Below are 21,356 nucleotides of genomic sequence, written 5' to 3'. Positions count from 1 at the left end.
GATCAAATTTAGCACAAAATTTTTATACAACAGTTTTAAGGTTTGATATGGAAAGAGATTACAATGACGATTTGAAAGTTATTAATAATAATCTTATAAAATAACATACGAGAAATGCATGATAGTTTATAAGAATAACTTTGCATGAATCTTAATATACGAGATAGATCTGGAAGGAATGATGAAAAAGATTGTTACGTCATGCGAGATAAGATAAAGTAAAGATCTGTAAGTCTGCATGATATAAAACTTCGTGATATAAATTCTTTTGAAGACTTACACGTATAATTTATATGCAAATAAATTTTCGTTGAACTAGATTCATGAAAACTAATAGTTTATATTAAAGAAAGTTAACGACAGCAGAAATCTTTATAATAATTTTTCTTATTTCTTTTAATTAATAACCATAATAGATGCATTTTTCTAAAAATAAATAATAAATCGCAAAAAAATTATATTTATTATCTTAAACAATAATGGCATTTATAAAATTAGTTATATTTTTAAAATAGACCTTTGCCGTAATTATAAACATATAATTTATTATATACTATGTTAAATTATGTTAGAGTATAGTTCAGAAAAGTTGTGATTTGCTGAAAATGTTAGAAGAAATGAGATAAATCTCAAACCTCAAAAGGAATTTATAAAAATTAATATGATTCAATCTCTCTTCTGCTGACAATGCTAAAATACTGTAGTAGTGAGCTAGATTTTTTTTTCCATTTGTCAGTTCTAAAGAACTTAGATATTTAAAGTGAGAAAGATAATGATGGAAAAACGAAAAATTTATAATGACATATTTTTGTATTTCAAACATTTTTAAAATATTCTTTAAAGTTTTCTGACAATTACGAATATTTGATAAAACAGGATACTCTACATCAAAAATGAAAAATAGCATTTAGAAATTTTAGAAAGAGTATCTCATAAAACTGTATTAGACAAACATAAACATTTATGCATAATTACTTGTAACCACCATTCGTTATCGTTTCTGCATTTTGATGTATATACAGTATGTACTGCACATATCAATAATTTTTACTGTTTGTTTGTTCTTTTTATTTCAATACATATTTTTGAAAATTAATCAAATTGATAAAATTTATTTCAATAATCAATTTCAAATTTCCAAAATTTTACAAGTTTTACAAGTTTGAGTTTAACAAGAATTTGAAGATTTAATTTCACACTTGAAAAGATAAACGAAAAAATTCATCAAGCATGTTATTCGATCTCATTAGTTGAATTTTGTAGAAATTTAAAGAATAAAGTAAAATTCAGAAAATTATTATTATTATTTTTTTAATTTTACAAGTATTCTTAATAAGCTCTGATGTGGTTGCCTCCATTTTTAATTGCCAATTTATTTTTTAAAAAACGTATTCATTAAGATACGTTATAAAGGTAACCCTTAAGCAATTATATTCGAATAAAATACTATTAATTTTTAATAAATATAAAAAAAATCATTTTGTTTTATTGACAAGAAAGTCAGATTCTAAAGACTTTCTTTAAAGTTTAATTTTAAAAAATGCTTTAATGCTGATTATTCTTATGCTTAATATAGAAGACCACTTTATTAATTACATTTTAAGTTATATAAATATCATTTATATAATACATTAAAAAATTTTGTCATTAAAACTTTTAATTATTTTCCTACTAAGTTTGATTTTCATTATACATAATATCGAATAAATAATTATAGTAATTAATGGCGAAAGATTAGAAAAAATGTCACTAAGCTTTCTAAAAATTTAAATATCCTATTTTTTAATTAGTGAAAAGATTTTCTTTTTCTGTAAATTGATTTTTTTCCTCTAATTATGAATTAGTTATTGTAAAGATTATAATTAAATGTCTGAAAACTGTGAATTATTATAGCTGTAATATATACTTACCATTTATTATAATAGACTTAAAAAAATATATCTTGTATGGTTACAAATTAGGAAAGTTTTAAATTATTTAAATTGGAAATTAATTTATGCAATTATTCGTCTGATTTATTCAAAAGTGTGAACTTAAGAGAATTATTAATGACAATAAAGGAGACTTCATTTATATTTGTAATAATTTTGTATATATCTGAATAAAGATTTTCTAATTTTCTATAAGAATGAAAATTTACACACAATTATAAAATATAAATATTAATCAATTTTTTAAATTTAATTTGTCATTAAAAAACTGCAATTATTATTATTATAACAGTATTATACAAGTATGACTTGAAACTATATTAAATTCAATTTCGTGTTATTTTAATGATTGGCAATATCTTTATATGACAGAAAATGTTAAAGAATATTGCACAAGATGCCATACACTTTACATTATTCTAAATTGAACATAGTCCTATTAAATTCTATAAAATATTATCATTTTTAATAATGCTATTGAATTTCATGAATTTAACAAAATTCATATTAATTTAAACTGTGCGACATACAGTACTTTGATATTTTGTGTCAGATAAGAAGGTGTATAAATTGAATGTTCGTTATTTTAATTAAAATACATCTGATATATGTCAACACTTAAAAGTGCACTCTGATGTATGAAGTTTAATTCAATTCCTTATTTATTTATTTGTTTTTTTTTTAATTAAATTTCGTTATACAGACAACTAAAAGTAAATTTGACTTCTAAGAGAATATATTATGAAAATAAACATAATGTTGAGCAAATGAGTTTTTCAATTAAGAAGAATTATTTTCAATACATTTGCTTAATTGCATTTGATGCTTAAAAATATAACCTTTTTAAAAGTGTAAACAGTATACTTGTATTAATAGTTAAAGATAAACAGTTATACTTCACCTTAAACATGTGCATATTTGCATTTTAATATTAAACAACTATATTGGAAATTATGTCCCAGTGTTAATAATGACGCCATTATTGATGGCAAATTAACAGAACACTTGAATAAGATTAAAATTCATTGTTATCGACAGTTTCTTTTTAGTATTATTTAAGACTAAGATAGGTATATTACTTAGTAGACAAATTCCATATAAACTTGTCTAGAATAGACAAAAATTACGTGGAATTTTGAAGAACATTTTTATTATCTAAATTTCAAGTAAATTTCTCTTATTATAAATCATGTAATATATATTTCATTTGTGTTGTTTGAAATCGAATATAAAGGTTATGATGAGAAGAAAAGGTTTGCCAAAATCAGACAATAAAAATTTCAAATTATAACTTTATATATTTGAAAAAAAAATATATATATATAAATTATTAAAGCAAATAATGTTAATTATAAATGTTATTTATATTAAATTATTTTAATAATATAATTTAAATTCACAGAATTTTACAAAATAAACGAATATTTATTTAAATTTACCTTATAATAAATTTTAATCAGCTGAAAACTATTGCTTTTTACACGGACTGAACTAACTTATGATAGATAACATTTTGACGTTAATAAACATAGAGGTAGTATTTTGAATAATAAAACACCATGAACAGTTAAACTACATAAAATATATAAGAGAATAAATTTATCGCTATAATTTTTCATTCAAATGCAGTTTTATTACGTTCTTCATGAATTGTGAAATAAATAAATGACAAGCAACACAACAGGTTTTTATCAAAAACTATACAGAAGTGTAAGGATTTAAAATTTATTCCATTTAAAATTACATTCAGAGAATTTATGTTTTACTGTACTCATAAAATATTACAAAGCATTTTGTATGTGATAAAAGAATTCTCGTTAAAATAGGAAATAAAATTTATTATTTTATGATATGAAATTACCGACATTTTCGAGATTTTCAAATTATCGTTTTTCCCATTTATAATATATATATATATATTCTTAAAACTATTTTTCTATTCTCCAGAGTCTATTTTTTACTTCTTGATAAGCCCTTATGATAAATAGACAAAGGAAAAGAGTTGTTTATTAAGACATTTAAATAATTTCTTTCCAACTAAAAAATATTTGATTTTATTTAAATATTTCAAAATAATAATAAAAAATTTAATATTTATTAAAGATGATTTACGAATTTATCTGTAATTTATTATTATTATCTTTTTAGTTTATGATACTTTGTTAAAATAATGAAGCTGTTACGATATTATTCAAAAATGTACGGAAAAAAGTATCAATCGATTCGATCTGAAAAATGACAAATAATAACTATTTTTCATTTTTCAAAAATAATACGTTACCTTACAAATTTTATTTTAACGGAAATGGTGTTACATTTCTGAACAAATGGAAAAACTGCATCAATAGATTCGATCGCCCTTTTTCATGTTCTTTCATCTTGCTTGATTGCTAGCTAATCGAAATTTGATCTCGAATCGTATAGGTTAAAGTGGATTACCGGTATCCTATTATTTTATTTTGTTTTTTCTTCCAAAATATACAATTTCCCATAGCTTCAGCAACAATGAAAATCTTTTAACTACACAAGATTCCTGAAGTGAAAGTAATACAAATATTTTTATAATAAATATATACGAGAAAATATATAATAAAAAATAATAATAATAATCAAAAATGTTTATATATATTATAAATCAATTTTTATTAAAGTGCGCTACGTTAAATTATATTTTTCAATTCTATCAGTAATTGAAAAAATAATTGATATTTTTCATACAATTGAAATTTAATGTATTATAATTTAAATTCGTTACGTTGTATTAACTTTGATAATAACTTTATTTATATATGTAATAATTTTAAAAAAATAGATAAAGATAATTTATTTACACTATAAACCTCAAGTTATAAATATTTTTGAAATTTATCACTTTTATATTATTTTTTTCCTTTTTAAGTTTTGTGATAGAAAACTGAAGAAAAATGGCTAGTAATATATTATTTTCTACTTTCTTNATATTGCTTATTATAAATTTATATTTATTATATACGTTTAATTATTATAATTCTATCGATTTTATTTATATTTATATAAATAGCGACATAATTTTAAAATGTTTTGTATATAGAAAACAAGTCATTTTTCTATATTATTTTACTACATTAAAAACATTTTTTAACATTTATTTTTATGAAGAATTTTTGTTCTGTAATAAAGAAATGTATTCAAAAAATGTTCTAAAATGGTGATTTATAACAAATTTTATATTATTTTTTTCCTAGATACAATACATTTATACTACTTATTTTGTGTTTATTTTTTTAGCTTTTTATCAAAGAAACTTTGAAATTTATCACTTTTATATTATTTTTTTCCTTTTTAAGTTTTGTGATAGAAAACTGAAGAAAAATGGCTAGTAATATATTATTTTCTACTTTCTTCCAAGAATTTTTGTATTATCGTACAGTTATGTTTTAGTATTCATTAAATGTAAATATATTTCATAGTATATACTTCTGAAAATTTAATAAATATCTTTAATTGTTAGTTTAACCGTTTACTATGTTTTTTCTTCATCTATTGGTTTAAGTTTTATTCTATAAATGATTTTCTGAATTTCTATCATGTACATTAGTGACTTTTTTTTATTAAAATTATATTTTTACTGTAATTTAAATATAAATCTATTATTTCTCTCTTAGTATAAATGACTTACCCCACAAATGGGAGAATTTTATTATTTATCGATCGGAAAACATTAATTTTAGTTATATAAAAGTCATTTGAACATTCACTTTCAAACTCAGTTCAAGTCTAAACATCAAACATGCAATTATTTTCATCCCTTACGAATTTATAAAGTTCGTGTAGGAAAAATATAATAATTCTACATCTAACAAATTCAAGATTGAAACATAATCTATTTCAAAATTCTTCTTCTCTCTTTTGCTTTATGCATTTTCAATTTTTTTTTCAAAAACTATCATAAAAATCTCATATTACCTGTATAAATGTATAAAAAAAACGACGACGAAGAAAAATATCACTCAGAAACTTTTGGTTTCTAACGTAAATTTAAGTAAATCATTTACTTCTTAATAGTTTAATGTAGGGTTACACATAATTGTAAAACAAAATTGAAAAATAAATGATTTAACATATTATTGTTAAGTAATTTGAAAAGAAATTTCTTTGATTTCCGTAATGCAACATCAGTTTAATTAAGCGTAGGACTATTTAATGTATAAAATTTCGGTTACTCACGAAAATCGAGATAGAATGTTATTCAGAATTAGAAGATAATTCTCTTAAAATCGTTAGCTATTATAAATTCAACGTGCAACTTTCTTGAAGGGGACTCTTGAAAATCAGTAACAGGAAGAAATCTCTTACAATTCAGTGATCATAAGCTTTAAACTTCTTTAGACTTGAGAACTAATGGATTTAACAATTTTTAAACGATACATATTTGATGAAAATAAACTTTTCCGCTTCAATAATTTAATTAAAAACAAAGCGAAATTTATATGGTTTTTTTCCGCGGCTAAAAACTTTAAAATGTACATAAAAATCAGATAACGCTTAATTTAACAAGTTTAATTAGCATGATTCTCAATTATTAATGTATGCAAAGGTTAAAAAAATCAATAAGGTATAGTATGGTACTACAGGTGATATCTTAAGCTTAAAAACAATTTTAAAGGATTCAAGAAATGCATTAGCATCACTATCATCATTCAAAATTTAGAACTTAGATCCTTAGGGGTTTTATATCTTTTGCTTTTTTTTACTTTCCACTTTAAGATAAACTTAAGATAAAACATTTATAAAATGCATAAAGTATAAAAATATTTTACTATTATTTAGATTTTTATTTTTCTTTACTAATAACATTTGTTGTATTCCATTATCTTTTTAGTTTATGATACTTTGTTAAAATAATGAAGCTGTTACGATATTATTCAAAAATGTACGGAAAAAAGTATCAATCGATTCGATCTGAAAAATGACAAATAATAACTATTTTTCATTTTTCAAAAATAATACGTTACCTTACAAATTTTATTTTAACGGAAATGGTGTTACATTTCTGAACAAATGGAAAAACTGCATCAATAGATTCGATCGCCCTTTTTCATGTTCTTTCATCTTGCTTGATTGCTAGCTAATCGAAATTTGATCTCGAATCGTATAGGTTAAAGTGGATTACCGGTATCCTATTATTTTATTTTGTTTTTTCTTCCAAAATATACAATTTCCCATAGCTTCAGCAACAATGAAAATCTTTTAACTACACAANGAAAACTTTTTTATTTAATGTAACTACCAAACTTTTAAACAAGAATACTTTATATGATTTTTTTTAAAAATATTGTATCAAAAATATTCATACAGCTAATTAAAAAATAAAGCATATCAGTCTTTCTTCGTAATAATTATTACCGTATGTTTAAAATGTGATTTAAATTTAATAATGTAGTATTAAGTGAATGTCATATTTTAATGCCTCCAACCGCATTAAACAAAGATGGATTCTTCCATTTGATATGTAATCAGCTTAGCTGTCAACATTTTTATATCGAGTTTTTTATGAAATTTTTTAACTTAAGATTGAGTTGTCATTCTGTATAATACCTGTCACATTGTGATTAGATATAAACGTCGTTTTCGTTTAAAGCAGTCGACTTTGTCCGGATCTAGCTAAGAGAAGCATAAAGTCAATTTAAAACAATACAATGATGAGTGACAGTTTTAATAACTACGAACAGAAAAAAGAAAAAGAAAATGAGAAGTTAGAAACTTTCATTTTTACTTATAAAAGATTTATTAAACTAAATTTAAAATGTACCTATTATCTCTTTCATATCTCATACTCGTCTCCTTACGGGTATATATATAATTATTTCAGTGATAAATATTCTAAAATATTATTAAGAATAGCATCTTACTAATTTCTCTTTTCAAATTATTAAAGATTATTTGTTTTTTAAATGTATTCCTGTTTTAAATGCCAGTTTAATAATACAGTTAAGTAGACTGTATGACAAGATTGTATTGTAAAAGTTACCTTTAAAAATTGAAGAAAATAATCTTTTGGTAACTTTATCTCGTTTACATTAAGTAAATAAATAATTCTTGTTTACTACAAAATTTACAAAATAAGAGACAGGTAGTTAAAATCAACGGCGCATATCATACATAGATGTGTTTATTAACATCTTAAGCTATATAGAATACATTTCTAAAAATAAAAATAGATATTTATATTAAACCGATTTACGAAATTAATTAAAATTAAGTGAAATTTTATAAAATTAAAATTCTAAATTGAATAGTTGTAATTATTATTCTCTCGTATAATTTTAACTAACAATACAGAATATGTCAGAGAAATGTTTTTGAAAAATGTATTTAAATTTTTTACAAATTGATTATTAACGTGTAAATAATAATTATTATAATGTAAGTTATATGCAGTCCCATACTATACGCCATATTAATATAGTATATTGAATTCAATTATAATTAATGAAAAAATATAAAAGGAATATCTATAATATCTTAACATTTATAACAATATATATCAAAAATCCATTGATCACACAAATGTACAAGAAACACATACAAAAGGCCTTAAAGATTTCACAGAATCTTTTAGATCTTTTGTATGACCGTGGGTTGTTTCTTTTATTATTTTCGAAAATTTGTCTGCAGTATTTTTTGTGTTTGAGTTTACATGTTTTAAAACTCAAAACCATTAGAATTTACAATTTTAAAACAATTTATTTACAATGCACATTAATAAATCAACTTTATTTGATATGATATAAATTTATGCCTTAAATTGTCAAATATTAATCATTTTAAAAAAAAAGTTACAAATGTTCTCGTTCTCCTATTAGTAACCGTGTTAAAACTTTACAAGAATCTGCATAGTTAGTGGAAACTTGTTTGTGCACATAACAAATGAGAACAGAGAGATGCTTATAGGTATTTTCATGTTGATGTGGTAAATACGTTTAATGAACAAACCATAAAAAAAGATTGTCCAATAAATTGAAGTATATAAAAAAGTTTACAAATTTAAACCGAAGATGTTTAAATTTATGAAAATAAATGCGTAAATACCCGTGAACTTTTTTCTTTTTTAAAAATATTGTATCAAAAATATTCATACAGCTAATTAAAAAATAAAGCATATCAGTCTTTCTTCGTAATAATTATTACCGTATGTTTAAAATGTGATTTAAATTTAATAATGTAGTATTAAGTGAATGTCATATTTTAATGCCTCCAACCGCATTAAACAAAGATGGATTCTTCCATTTGATATGTAATCAGCTTAGCTGTCAACATTTTTATATCGAGTTTTTTATGAAATTTTTTAACTTAAGATTGAGTTGTCATTCTGTATAATACCTGTCACATTGTGATTAGATATAAACGTCGTTTTCGTTTAAAGCAGTCGACTTTGTCCGGATCTAGCTAAGAGAAGCATAAAGTCAATTTAAAACAATACAATGATGAGTGACAGTTTTAATAACTACGAACAGAAAAAAGAAAAAGAAAATGAGAAGTTAGAAACTTTCATTTTTACTTATAAAAGATTTATTAAACTAAATTTAAAATGTACCTATTATCTCTTTCATATCTCATACTCGTCTCCTTACGGGTATATATATAATTCTTTCAGTGATAAATATTCTAAAATATTATTAAGAATAGCATCTTACTAATTTCTCTTTTCAAATTATTAAAGATTATTTGTTTTTTAAATGTATTCCTGTTTTAAATGCCAGTTTAATAATACAGTTAAGTAGACTGTATGACAAGATTGTATTGTAAAAGTTACCTTTAAAAATTGAAGAAAATAATCTTTTGGTAACTTTATCTCGTTTACATTAAGTAAATAAATAATTCTTGTTTACTACAAAATTTACAAAATAAGAGACAGGTAGTTAAAATCAACGGCGCATATCATACATAGATGTGTTTATTAACATCTTAAGCTATATAGAATACATTTCTAAAAATAAAAATAGATATTNGCAACATCAGTTTAATTAAGCGTAGGACTATTTAATGTATAAAATTTCGGTTACTCACGAAAATCGAGATAGAATGTTATTCAGAATTAGAAGATAATTCTCTTAAAATCGTTAGCTATTATAAATTCAACGTGCAACTTTCTTGAAGGGGACTCTTGAAAATCAGTAACAGGAAGAAATCTCTTACAATTCAGTGATCATAAGCTTTAAACTTCTTTAGACTTGAGAACTAATGGATTTAACAATTTTTAAACGATACATATTTGATGAAAATAAACTTTTCCGCTTCAATAATTTAATTAAAAACAAAGCGAAATTTATATGGTTTTTTTCCGCGGCTAAAAACTTTAAAATGTACATAAAAATCAGATAACGCTTAATTTAACAAGTTTAATTAGCATGATTCTCAATTATTAATGTATGCAAAGGTTAAAAAAATCAATAAGGTATAGTATGGTACTACAGGTGATATCTTAAGCTTAAAAACAATTTTAAAGGATTCAAGAAATGCATTAGCATCACTATCATCATTCAAAATTTAGAACTTAGATCCTTAGGGGTTTTATATCTTTTGCTTTTTTTTACTTTCCACTTTAAGATAAACTTAAGATAAAACATTTATAAAATGCATAAAGTATAAAAATATTTTACTATTATTTAGATTTTTATTTTTCTTTACTAATAACATTTGTTGTATTCCTAAATGTAATGTTTTGATATCAAAAATTTGATTAAAACTTGAAGAGCGATTTTGTTCCTTAAATTTCTGCTTTTACTAATCTTCTTTAGGCGAATATTTGACTCAAATTGAATTATTATTTAATTTTTAAAATTTAAAACTAGAACTAATATCTCTCTTGATAGTTAATTTTAAATTAAATTTTTAATAACAGATATAAATAAATAATACAATTGCTTGTATTATCTTATAACGATCCTCTTAATATCTATAAACAAATCAATAAATCTTCGTTTGAATTATAAATATTTAATAATATATAAAGCAATTAACTTATCTCTAAATAAATCTTTCAATTTGTAAATAAATGAAGGAAATTTTATTTGTTTTATAAATATTTAATATATCTTTCATGTATATAATTATTTTATTATGTTTAATGATAACATCTTTAAACAATCTTCCTTGATTAAATGTGTTTAAACAATATTTTATAGTTAATTAATATATTGTTTATTTAAATTTAACTTGATAGTTTAATATTAATTGAAATTGATTTTATTTTAATCCTAAATTATATTATATTTTTAAAATATTAAATTCTCGACACGAAGATACAAAATATCTTATGATACATGATGGCGAACTACACATCAGGAATGCTGACAGAGCTGACAGTTTAAAGAAATATGAATGTAATATTCGGAACATCCTTTCTGGTGAAGACAAGAAAAGTTCTACCACCGGACAACTAATAGTAACAGGTAAATATCTATGTTTTTTTCTTATATATATGTAATTTATACAAATTTTTAAATTATAATTCTATGTAGTATCAATACTTTAAGTATAAATAATAAAGGCTTTAAAGGCGATTTATTTATTGGTGTAATTCATCTTTATAGTAGATAATTCTGATTTTTTCTAAAATATAATTAAAATTTTTAATAATTTAAAAAATATACACTCTATTCATTTTATGAAACTATTCTCTAATAATCTTTTGATCGTTAAAATTTTTCAAATTATTAATCTCCTTGTTAATATAAATTACTTTCTTATATTTTTCATAATGAATTAATTATATAAATATTTTTAAATTACGAATTTTATATGTTTCTACTGTAGAAAACTTTTTTATTTAATGTAACTACCAAACTTTTAAACAAGAATACTTTATATGATTTTTTTTAAAAATATTGTATCAAAAATATTCATACAGCTAATTAAAAAATAAAGCATATCAGTCTTTCTTCGTAATAATTATTACCGTATGTTTAAAATGTGATTTAAATTTAATAATGTAGTATTAAGTGAATGTCATATTTTAATGCCTCCAACCGCATTAAACAAAGATGGATTCTTCCATTTGATATGTAATCAGCTTAGCTGTCAACATTTTTATATCGAGTTTTTTATGAAATTTTTTAACTTAAGATTGAGTTGTCATTCTGTATAATACCTGTCACATTGTGATTAGATATAAACGTCGTTTTCGTTTAAAGCAGTCGACTTTGTCCGGATCTAGCTAAGAGAAGCATAAAGTCAATTTAAAACAATACAATGATGAGTGACAGTTTTAATAACTACGAACAGAAAAAAGAAAAAGAAAATGAGAAGTTAGAAACTTTCATTTTTACTTATAAAAGATTTATTAAACTAAATTTAAAATGTACCTATTATCTCTTTCATATCTCATACTCGTCTCCTTACGGGTATATATATAATTATTTCAGTGATAAATATTCTAAAATATTATTAAGAATAGCATCTTACTAATTTCTCTTTTCAAATTATTAAAGATTATTTGTTTTTTAAATGTATTCCTGTTTTAAATGCCAGTTTAATAATACAGTTAAGTAGACTGTATGACAAGATTGTATTGTAAAAGTTACCTTTAAAAATTGAAGAAAATAATCTTTTGGTAACTTTATCTCGTTTACATTAAGTAAATAAATAATTCTTGTTTACTACAAAATTTACAAAATAAGAGACAGGTAGTTAAAATCAACGGCGCATATCATACATAGATGTGTTTATTAACATCTTAAGCTATATAGAATACATTTCTAAAAATAAAAATAGATATTTATATTAAACCGATTTACGAAATTAATTAAAATTAAGTGAAATTTTATAAAATTAAAATTCTAAATTGAATAGTTGTAATTATTATTCTCTCGTATAATTTTAACTAACAATACAGAATATGTCAGAGAAATGTTTTTGAAAAATGTATTTAAATTTTTTACAAATTGATTATTAACGTGTAAATAATAATTATTATAATGTAAGTTATATGCAGTCCCATACTATACGCCATATTAATATAGTATATTGAATTCAATTATAATTAATGAAAAAATATAAAAGGAATATCTATAATATCTTAACATTTATAACAATATATATCAAAAATCCATTGATCACACAAATGTACAAGAAACACATACAAAAGGCCTTAAAGATTTCACAGAATCTTTTAGATCTTTTGTATGACCGTGGGTTGTTTCTTTTATTATTTTCGAAAATTTGTCTGCAGTATTTTTTGTGTTTGAGTTTACATGTTTTAAAACTCAAAACCATTAGAATTTACAATTTTAAAACAATTTATTTACAATGCACATTAATAAATCAACTTTATTTGATATGATATAAATTTATGCCTTAAATTGTCAAATATTAATCATTTTAAAAAAAAAGTTACAAATGTTCTCCTATTAGTAACCGTATTAAAACTTTACAAGAATCTGCATAGTTAGTGGAAACTTGTTTGTGCACATAACAAATGAGAACAGAGAGATGCTTATAGGTATTTTCATGTTGATGTGGTAAATACGTTTAATGAACAAACCATAAAAAAAGATTGTCCAATAAATTGAAGTATATAAAAAAGTTTACAAATTTAAACCGAAGATGTTTAAATTTATGAAAATAAATGCGTAAATACCCGTGAACTTTTTTCTTTTTTAAAAATATTATCTTGCGTTTATTTAATGATAGCAATCAATCATGCGAAAAATATAAAATTTAATAACTACACCTCAGATAATTTAAAGAATCAGAGTTCTTAGCTGTTGCTTACTTTCTATTGATTAATTTAACAATTCATAATTAAGAATAATTACTGAATGAAGTAAGTATTAAAAATAAGATTTTTAAAATTAATTTATTCATTTATATAAAAGTTTACTTCATTTTATAATCAGTAATTGTGTGTTTTTAAATATAGAATATATAAACTATAAATTTGTTTACGACGAAACTTTTCTTAGAATGATATTATAAAACTATTTTTACTTTGTTTTTCTATTTTAGAATTTTTATTATTTGGTAACTATCCATAAATATAGATACATCCATTTACGTAATTGAAATTTCATCATTCTGTGCATGACACTTTAAAAAATGCATTATCACTATCGGCATTTCGTGGCCTAAATCTGTCTTTTGTCTGTTTTAGAATGATTGATAAGTTTACCTTTCATATTATAAAACAGAATTTTTTGAAGTCAGATTTGTCACTAAATTCCTACTTTTCTTTGTAAATATATATATTAAAAAAATCCTTTTTGACACTGACGCGAAACATATGAATTCATAGCTATGGCTTCATACAAGCTTAAATTTCATAAATATGTATATAGGTCTATATATTTATTCTCATAAAATAAATAAAAAAATCATAAATGATAATAATATAAAATAAATAAATATTAAAGTAAATACATATTTAGAATTCAGTTTAATAGCTTTAAGATGTTTAATTTTTATTAAATTTACAAATAATACAATATAATGCATATTTAATATTAATAATGAATAAATATGATATGTTAAATTAAATTATTTTATTTCAAAAATTTAAAACAAATAAAATTATTAAATTTAATGTTTTGAATAAATAAAAATTATTTACCACTTAATTTACTATTAATAATCATATTAAATAAATTTTGCGAATTCATGTAACAATAATTTCAAATTTTATCATAAAAATTGTTGAATAATATTTACATTTCGATTTCTATAAACAATATAAAAGCATTTAATAAATGTAATATTTATAAAGTAATTATCAAAATTTTATAATTATTTATTCTTTTAATATGAAGTCTGAAATTCTATGAATTATACAAACTGTTTAATTTTAATGATGTTAAAGGTAAATTAAATGTTATTTTTATGATTACGAATTTAAATTTTTATAACAATAAGGAAAACCTAAACTCATGTAAACGTATATACCATTGAAACACATCCATCGAATACACTTCTAAAACAGAAAAATACATTTAAAATAAAACCTTAACCAAAAATCAGGGCTGTGGAGTCGGAATTGTGGAGTTTTGGCGTTTTAGCCGGAGTCGGAATCGGAGTCGTCAAAAAATCCGCCGACTCCGACTCCTTTTTAATTACCAACTTTTTATGTATATCAAAGAGAAAAGTATTGGAATCGTATCAAATTTGACCCTCCATGTTTTTTTTTTTTTTTTGCACATCTATACGTTTGAAGACCTCCCGAACCCCTCAAAAAAGTCAATAAAAGGGGAAAATTGTGTGTTGGCGTCTAATTTGTTTAATTTCTTTATTTTCTGTTCTGAGATATTAAACAATATCTCAGAATGGGTAAAGTTTAAGAAACGAAATGTGGCACTGTAGCTTGAGTATTAAGGGGCATTAATACTATTAAATTTTGGTTCATAATTAAAGGTCGACAAGGTGAAGACATAAAAGGGGTCATGTGTCATATGTCTTAATGAATATTTTACTCGTTATTAGCGTTGAAAATTTAAAAAAATAAAATAAAACTCGTCTCTACCCTCAAAGTAAGCTTTTTTTGTCATTTTATAATAGTACAGTAAAACAGTTAAGATGTTCTCGCCTATGATGTTAGAATGTGTATGGGAACACGATTTAGTTCAACCACATTGACGCTTAATAACTAACTCCTGTGTTAAACCATCTGACTCCGATTCTGACCACTTTGACCACAGAAATTATTAGGCTTCAAACAGGGTGAACAAAATCATGCCCCCCACACAGTCTAACATCCACACATATAGAAAAAACCTCGAATATTTTGCTTAATTAACTCTAAATTTCAAGGTGTTCCGAGTCCAAAACTGTAAAAATTTGGGAGGGGGTCATTTTTATATATCCTCTGTTATACATAACAGCCGGAAAAATAAAAATTATCGAATACATATTTATATATTACTTAGAAACTTTTTATTTCAAAGCTAAAAGACTCTTCTATGTTCTATCTCGATTAGAACTCTATTTATTGAATCTTTTATTCTGAGGTCACGTGATGACATCAGAATTTCGGGTCTCTTTCGGTAACAAGTCCGCCCTGGTCGGAGTCGGAGTCGGAATCGGATGGTAAGGAAAAGTCGGAGTCGGAGTCGAATGGTAAGGAAGAGTCGGAGTCGGAGTAGGTAGATTTTTACGCGACTCTACAGCCCTGCCAAAAATACTTTCAATTCGATCTATAAGCCTCAAGTTAACAAGCTAAAATATAAATATTTTAAACAATTTTCTTCTTAAATATTGCAAAACTATGATAGTTAAAACTAAAGTTTAAAATAAATCATAAAATAATTTTTCTATTAAGCTAGATTTTTTAACTGAAATAAATATTCATTTAAAAAATGCAAGGAATAAATAAGTTCATATAACATCAGTTGGAGCATGTTTTGTTTGAGAATGAAGTTAGGATTCAATAGAATCAGGTTTACTAAAAACACTTATACGGATAGAAAGAGACTTGTTTTATCTTTAAAATATACGGAAAAAGGGTTATTATGTAGGAAGCAATGTAATGGGAAAGTATAAAAATGATCGTATTGACTGATATCAAGAAAACCACAGTAAGTTGGCAAGATGTAGAAATCAGCTCCTCCAACTGTATGTTAGAATCTTTTATAGAATGTAAAGTAATAATTTACCTTAACGTCTGTCTTCAAAGCACATTTGGAAGATTGCTATCTGAAATGTAAAAATGCAGAATTATAGATTACTTTTCAAGATCTGTAGATCTGAATTATATCTGATCTTTAAGGAAAAAGGTACTTTTTTTAACTTAAATAAACAGATTTCTGAATGCGAAATTTCTATACAAAATAACTATATTCTGTTTTAAACATTCAATAAACATACAATATTAAAATTATACTAATTATCATAAAATTTAATTTAAAATTTTTATCTTAATGCACAGATATACTTAATAAATTTGAATGCTTCAATTTTTTTGACAGACAAAGTTAATACATTATAATAATGTGCAAAATAATAGCATTGTTAGTTTTATTTAATTTTAAACTCTTCAATTTGATATAAAATAATTAATTTTTAGAAAATTTAATAAAATTAAAACGACAAGAGTATCTTTTCACAAAATTTACGGTTAAACGAATAACAATTAATAAGATTAAAGATTGATAAAGTTAATTGAAAAGTTAATAAAGAAGAGTGGTCAGATGCTTCACAAAAAAAATTATAGATTATTTTTACTCAAGAAAAATATAATGTGCACCGTATATTACATTGCATTAATTGTAATATATATATATATATTAATAAAATGTAATATATACTATTGTCATAATATTATTCTTGACTGAAAATATTCTTTGATCTGTTTTTCTGTGGAGAATCTCTTGACCAGTTTCTTTTATCAACTATATCTAAAAGAATCATGTTTATTTTAAAGATACTGATTTTTAAATAAAATCATACTTTTTCTGTTGTAGGTTTCCAGCATTTTATTATTTTCGATTCAGAAACCTTACGACTTTTATAAGTTTTCAACAATCTAAAGTTTAGACTGTTGTAAGTTTTCAATATTCAATTGTTTTATTCTAACAAAAAGATATCCAAAGTAATACTTTATTGGTCAAACTTCCGAGAAATATTTGAATTTCTTACGTTTATGTAAGTTTATGTTTTGTGCTTTAAGAATTCAATAAATGATTTGTTGGAAAGAATGGTCCTTTTATATAGAATAAAATTATCATACATTAATAGCGAATATTTAAAAAGTTAAAATATTTTCAGATGTTTTTGTGTTTACTATATTTTACCATTAATATTAAATTTATTTTTTAAACGTGTAACTATTTAAACTTATTGAAAATTATATTTCATTATTATGACAATACTAGATAGAGTGGAAAATTTTACTTATCGCGTTTACCTGTGCCTTATCCATTTGATCTCATTTATAAATGTTTAGGCTATATAATAAATAAAAAATAAGTTATTAACACTCATTCAAAACGATAAATATTTACCATAATTATTAATAATAACCTTTAGCCAATTGCATACTTTAGAACTTAGTTCTGTTCTGAAAAATTTCTTCTCAATTAATTCAAAGCAAAAAGTGTTAAAGTGAATAAAGATAAAAATCTGATTTGTGATGTAGTAGTGGTAGAGACACTTGAGAAGAGATGATTTAATACTTACCAATTGAGTTAATTTAAAGAAGTTTTGAAAATAATTCGGTAAGTAGTTAAAGAAAACATTGCAGATAATTTAACCTTTACAATAAGTTTATTATTGATAAATGCGCATTAATAATTTTATATACTTAAATAGTGTGCAGCAACGCCACTTGTTCGTTTAAACAAGTTAAAGAGTTATATATTAATAATATACTCACTTAAATATGTTTAGTAGTAACAACAAAAATTAGTGACAGTGTGAATTTGTTATTGTTGCCAGGTTACATCCATGGCAGTAACTCAAAAAGACTTTTTCAGATAACTCACAACCCAATCTAGATTCTTTCTAAGATTCCTGGCATTTATCAGATTTAATCATAACCTTCTTTGAAAAGTTAACTCGAGAGAAATACCGAAATCTGTTCAATAAAGTTCTCTTGAATGGTCCTATAAAAATTTTTAGTTTTGAAGATTAAATGTTACCTTTTCTTATCAATATAATGTATAAATTATTTCATGAAATTCGTAACTGTTCACAGAAAATTTTAATACTTATTTTTGTTATATAGGGCTTATTCTTATTTTAGTCCTTAATTTGTATTATATGTATATTAACCTTTTATCCTCTAATAAAAAAAAATGATAATAGAATGCTCAACAAAACTGGTGAAATTGTATTTGTAATATTAATATTATATTAGGAAGTTAGTATTTATAAGTATTTAATACTTATATTAATTTTAGTACAAGCAATATACTACAGAGAATTTTTTGATTATATAAATTTTATTCGATTATTTAATATTTATAGCTTTTTCTTTGATAATCTTTGGTATTTAAGCCAACCTATATCTATGGTACTCAAACTGTGGTTAAAGTAAAACTAGAATGTACGCTTTTATTTCTCAGGAAAAGAGAAGAGTTTAGAAGAAGTCATTTACAATTAAAATTTATCATTAAAATATTCAACATGAATACAAGGAAAAGCTGCTTAGCTGTACCAATAAAGTATTATAATAATATGTTTTGAATAAAAATGTTGGTATTTAATTAGAGTTGGGCTAGACAAAAGTTACCTGTAGCCTACTGAAGACCGTTCAGAGAATTTATTAGCATAGAAGATCGAAATTTTCATATATAAGACTCAAGGCAATTTTTGAGTCTTCTTTTAATATAAAAGTCGCTTCTTATATGGCGTAAAATACGGAATTTTCAAATATAGTCGATTTGCAAAAATGCAGTATATATACATAGCCTATATATATTATACACAAAACATCGAATTAATTGTGGTTTGAAGACACTAGACACTTCAATTTGTATAATGTAATAAAGTTAAGAGATATATAGTTCGAAATAAATATATACTCTCTTAGAATCTCAAGACAGAAAGAGTAAAACAACTTGAAAAATAGACACCAACAGGATCAAAAATATTATAAAAATCATAAGTTAAAATTTTAGAATTACATGAAAAAGAGCTTGATACAGAAATATATGGTCCACCTTTATATATTTAAATAATTTGTTTTTCTTCTTGACAATTAAGTTTTTTGTATTATTTTGTATGATTCTAGATCTAATTTCATTGAAAATATATAATGAAATATGCGTACGAATATTAAAAAAGACTTATTTTAAAAGATAATGAGAATGATGATGATATCATAAGCGATAATAAATTAATCGAAATTAATGATAAAATCCGATGAAAGTAATAAAACAAGGATTTTAAGTAAGTTTGTTTTTGTAAAAATATAAATTCGAATGCAAATGCATCTGACAGATTAATAAATTTTCAACAAATGTAACAAAATATATATGTATATAGATATGCTAATTGTTTAATCTTTTTGAAAATGATGACTGATATTGATCATTAAGAGGAGAGAACGCAATTTGAAGAAAACTTTTTGCATTTTTAATTATTTTTAAATAAATATAGATGAAAGCATAAATTTAATTAATGAAGATATGATACTGGAATAAATGAATGAATAATCCGTCTACTCAGCATTTATTCTAAGTTAAGCTGAATGAAGTTGAATTACGGTAAAATTTTAATGAAGATGAAATGGAAAGTATCTCTTAATACTCTTAAAAGGTATCAATTACAATTTAGAAAATATACTTTAAGTATCTTATATTATTTACTTGCTAATAGAATTTCTAAATTTTTTCAGTCTTTTGTAATTTCTAATTTATATATTAATTTCAATAAAGATACAGTGGAAAAAAAATTTTGTGAAGGATTAATTTTTTGTACTTTGTTAATTAATTTTGTATATCAAAAATTGAAGTGAAACAAAAATACTTTAACCTCTAAGGATTAATTTCCATTGACCGAATGTACTGAGGCAACAGATAAGAATGTTCAAAGCAATCTAGTTTCTATATTCGGAACAATTTCTCATTAACTAAGCTTAGAAACTGTAAAGTTAGTAGAATTAGTTAATTTTATCTTTCCATTTATACAGGATTCTTAAGATGTACAAAGAATTACTTCTAGTTGTGCAGCAATATAACTCTTCGTGCTTTCTCTTTTGATAAAATGCCTTATTAAATGTCTCCTAGCAAGAAAGGTATCAAAATCTTCAGAGGAATTCTACGTATTCAATATTGATTATGCATCTTGTTTAAAATTCAACAAAAACAAAAGCAGCATCTATAAAATTTAATACATAATCAAGTTTACGAGAAGGCAACAAATTTGACTGTACTTTTACTAAAATTTATATTATTAATTCAAAATACAAATGAAATTCTTGTTTTGTCAACTTGTAGTTGTTATTTAAATTTTCTCTGCTGATCTAAATATTTTTCTAAAGATATTTTACAAAATTTCGCTTCTAAATTATTAATTTTACACAAGATAAACCTTTATGATATGAATATTATTTTTACTAGTATAGAACATCATCATGAGATATAGAAGAGGTTGATATAAATTATTGTTATAACATCTTGAGAATTTATAATTGTTATACATGGAGAACAACTCTTTTATATCAATAGTTGTGATTTTTAATTTATAGTGTTATTTATTAAGTTTATTATCTTGTAATATTAAATTATAGTTGATAATATGACCCAAAATTTCTATTCGAAATTAAAAGAAAAACTTATCTCTCTAAATGATTTTATGCTTTTTTTTAAATGTTGATAAAAAAAATACTTTTTTACCTGATGTGACATAAAGTATATTTTGAAATATTCGATCAGAAATATTGAATTTTCAGATATCATTCTGTCAGGGAAGATAACATCCGTTTTTTCAATCCAGATAGCTGACAGAAAGGATGCT

At 23.0% G+C, this 21,356-nt stretch overlaps 1 protein-coding gene across 1 annotated transcript in view; it reads left to right on the top strand.

The window, feature by feature from the left end:
• Positions 1-21,356, top strand: part of LOC111616820 (Down syndrome cell adhesion molecule-like protein Dscam2) — a 133,605-nt gene that overhangs the window by 19,239 nt on the left and 93,010 nt on the right. The window contains exon 4 of the mRNA XM_023358180.1: positions 11,216-11,365. Coding sequence (XP_023213948.1) covers positions 11,216-11,365 — 150 coding nt within the window. The remainder of the gene's footprint in view (positions 1-11,215; positions 11,366-21,356) is intronic.

Source organism: Centruroides sculpturatus, unplaced genomic scaffold (assembly GCF_000671375.1).
Source record: "Centruroides sculpturatus isolate CEXI.00-Female unplaced genomic scaffold, Cexi_2.0 scaffold24, whole genome shotgun sequence".
Lineage (NCBI taxonomy): Eukaryota > Metazoa > Arthropoda > Arachnida > Scorpiones > Buthidae > Centruroides > Centruroides sculpturatus.
Note: the sequence above shows the minus strand (reverse complement) of the source record. Positions and strands in the feature narration are given on the sequence as shown.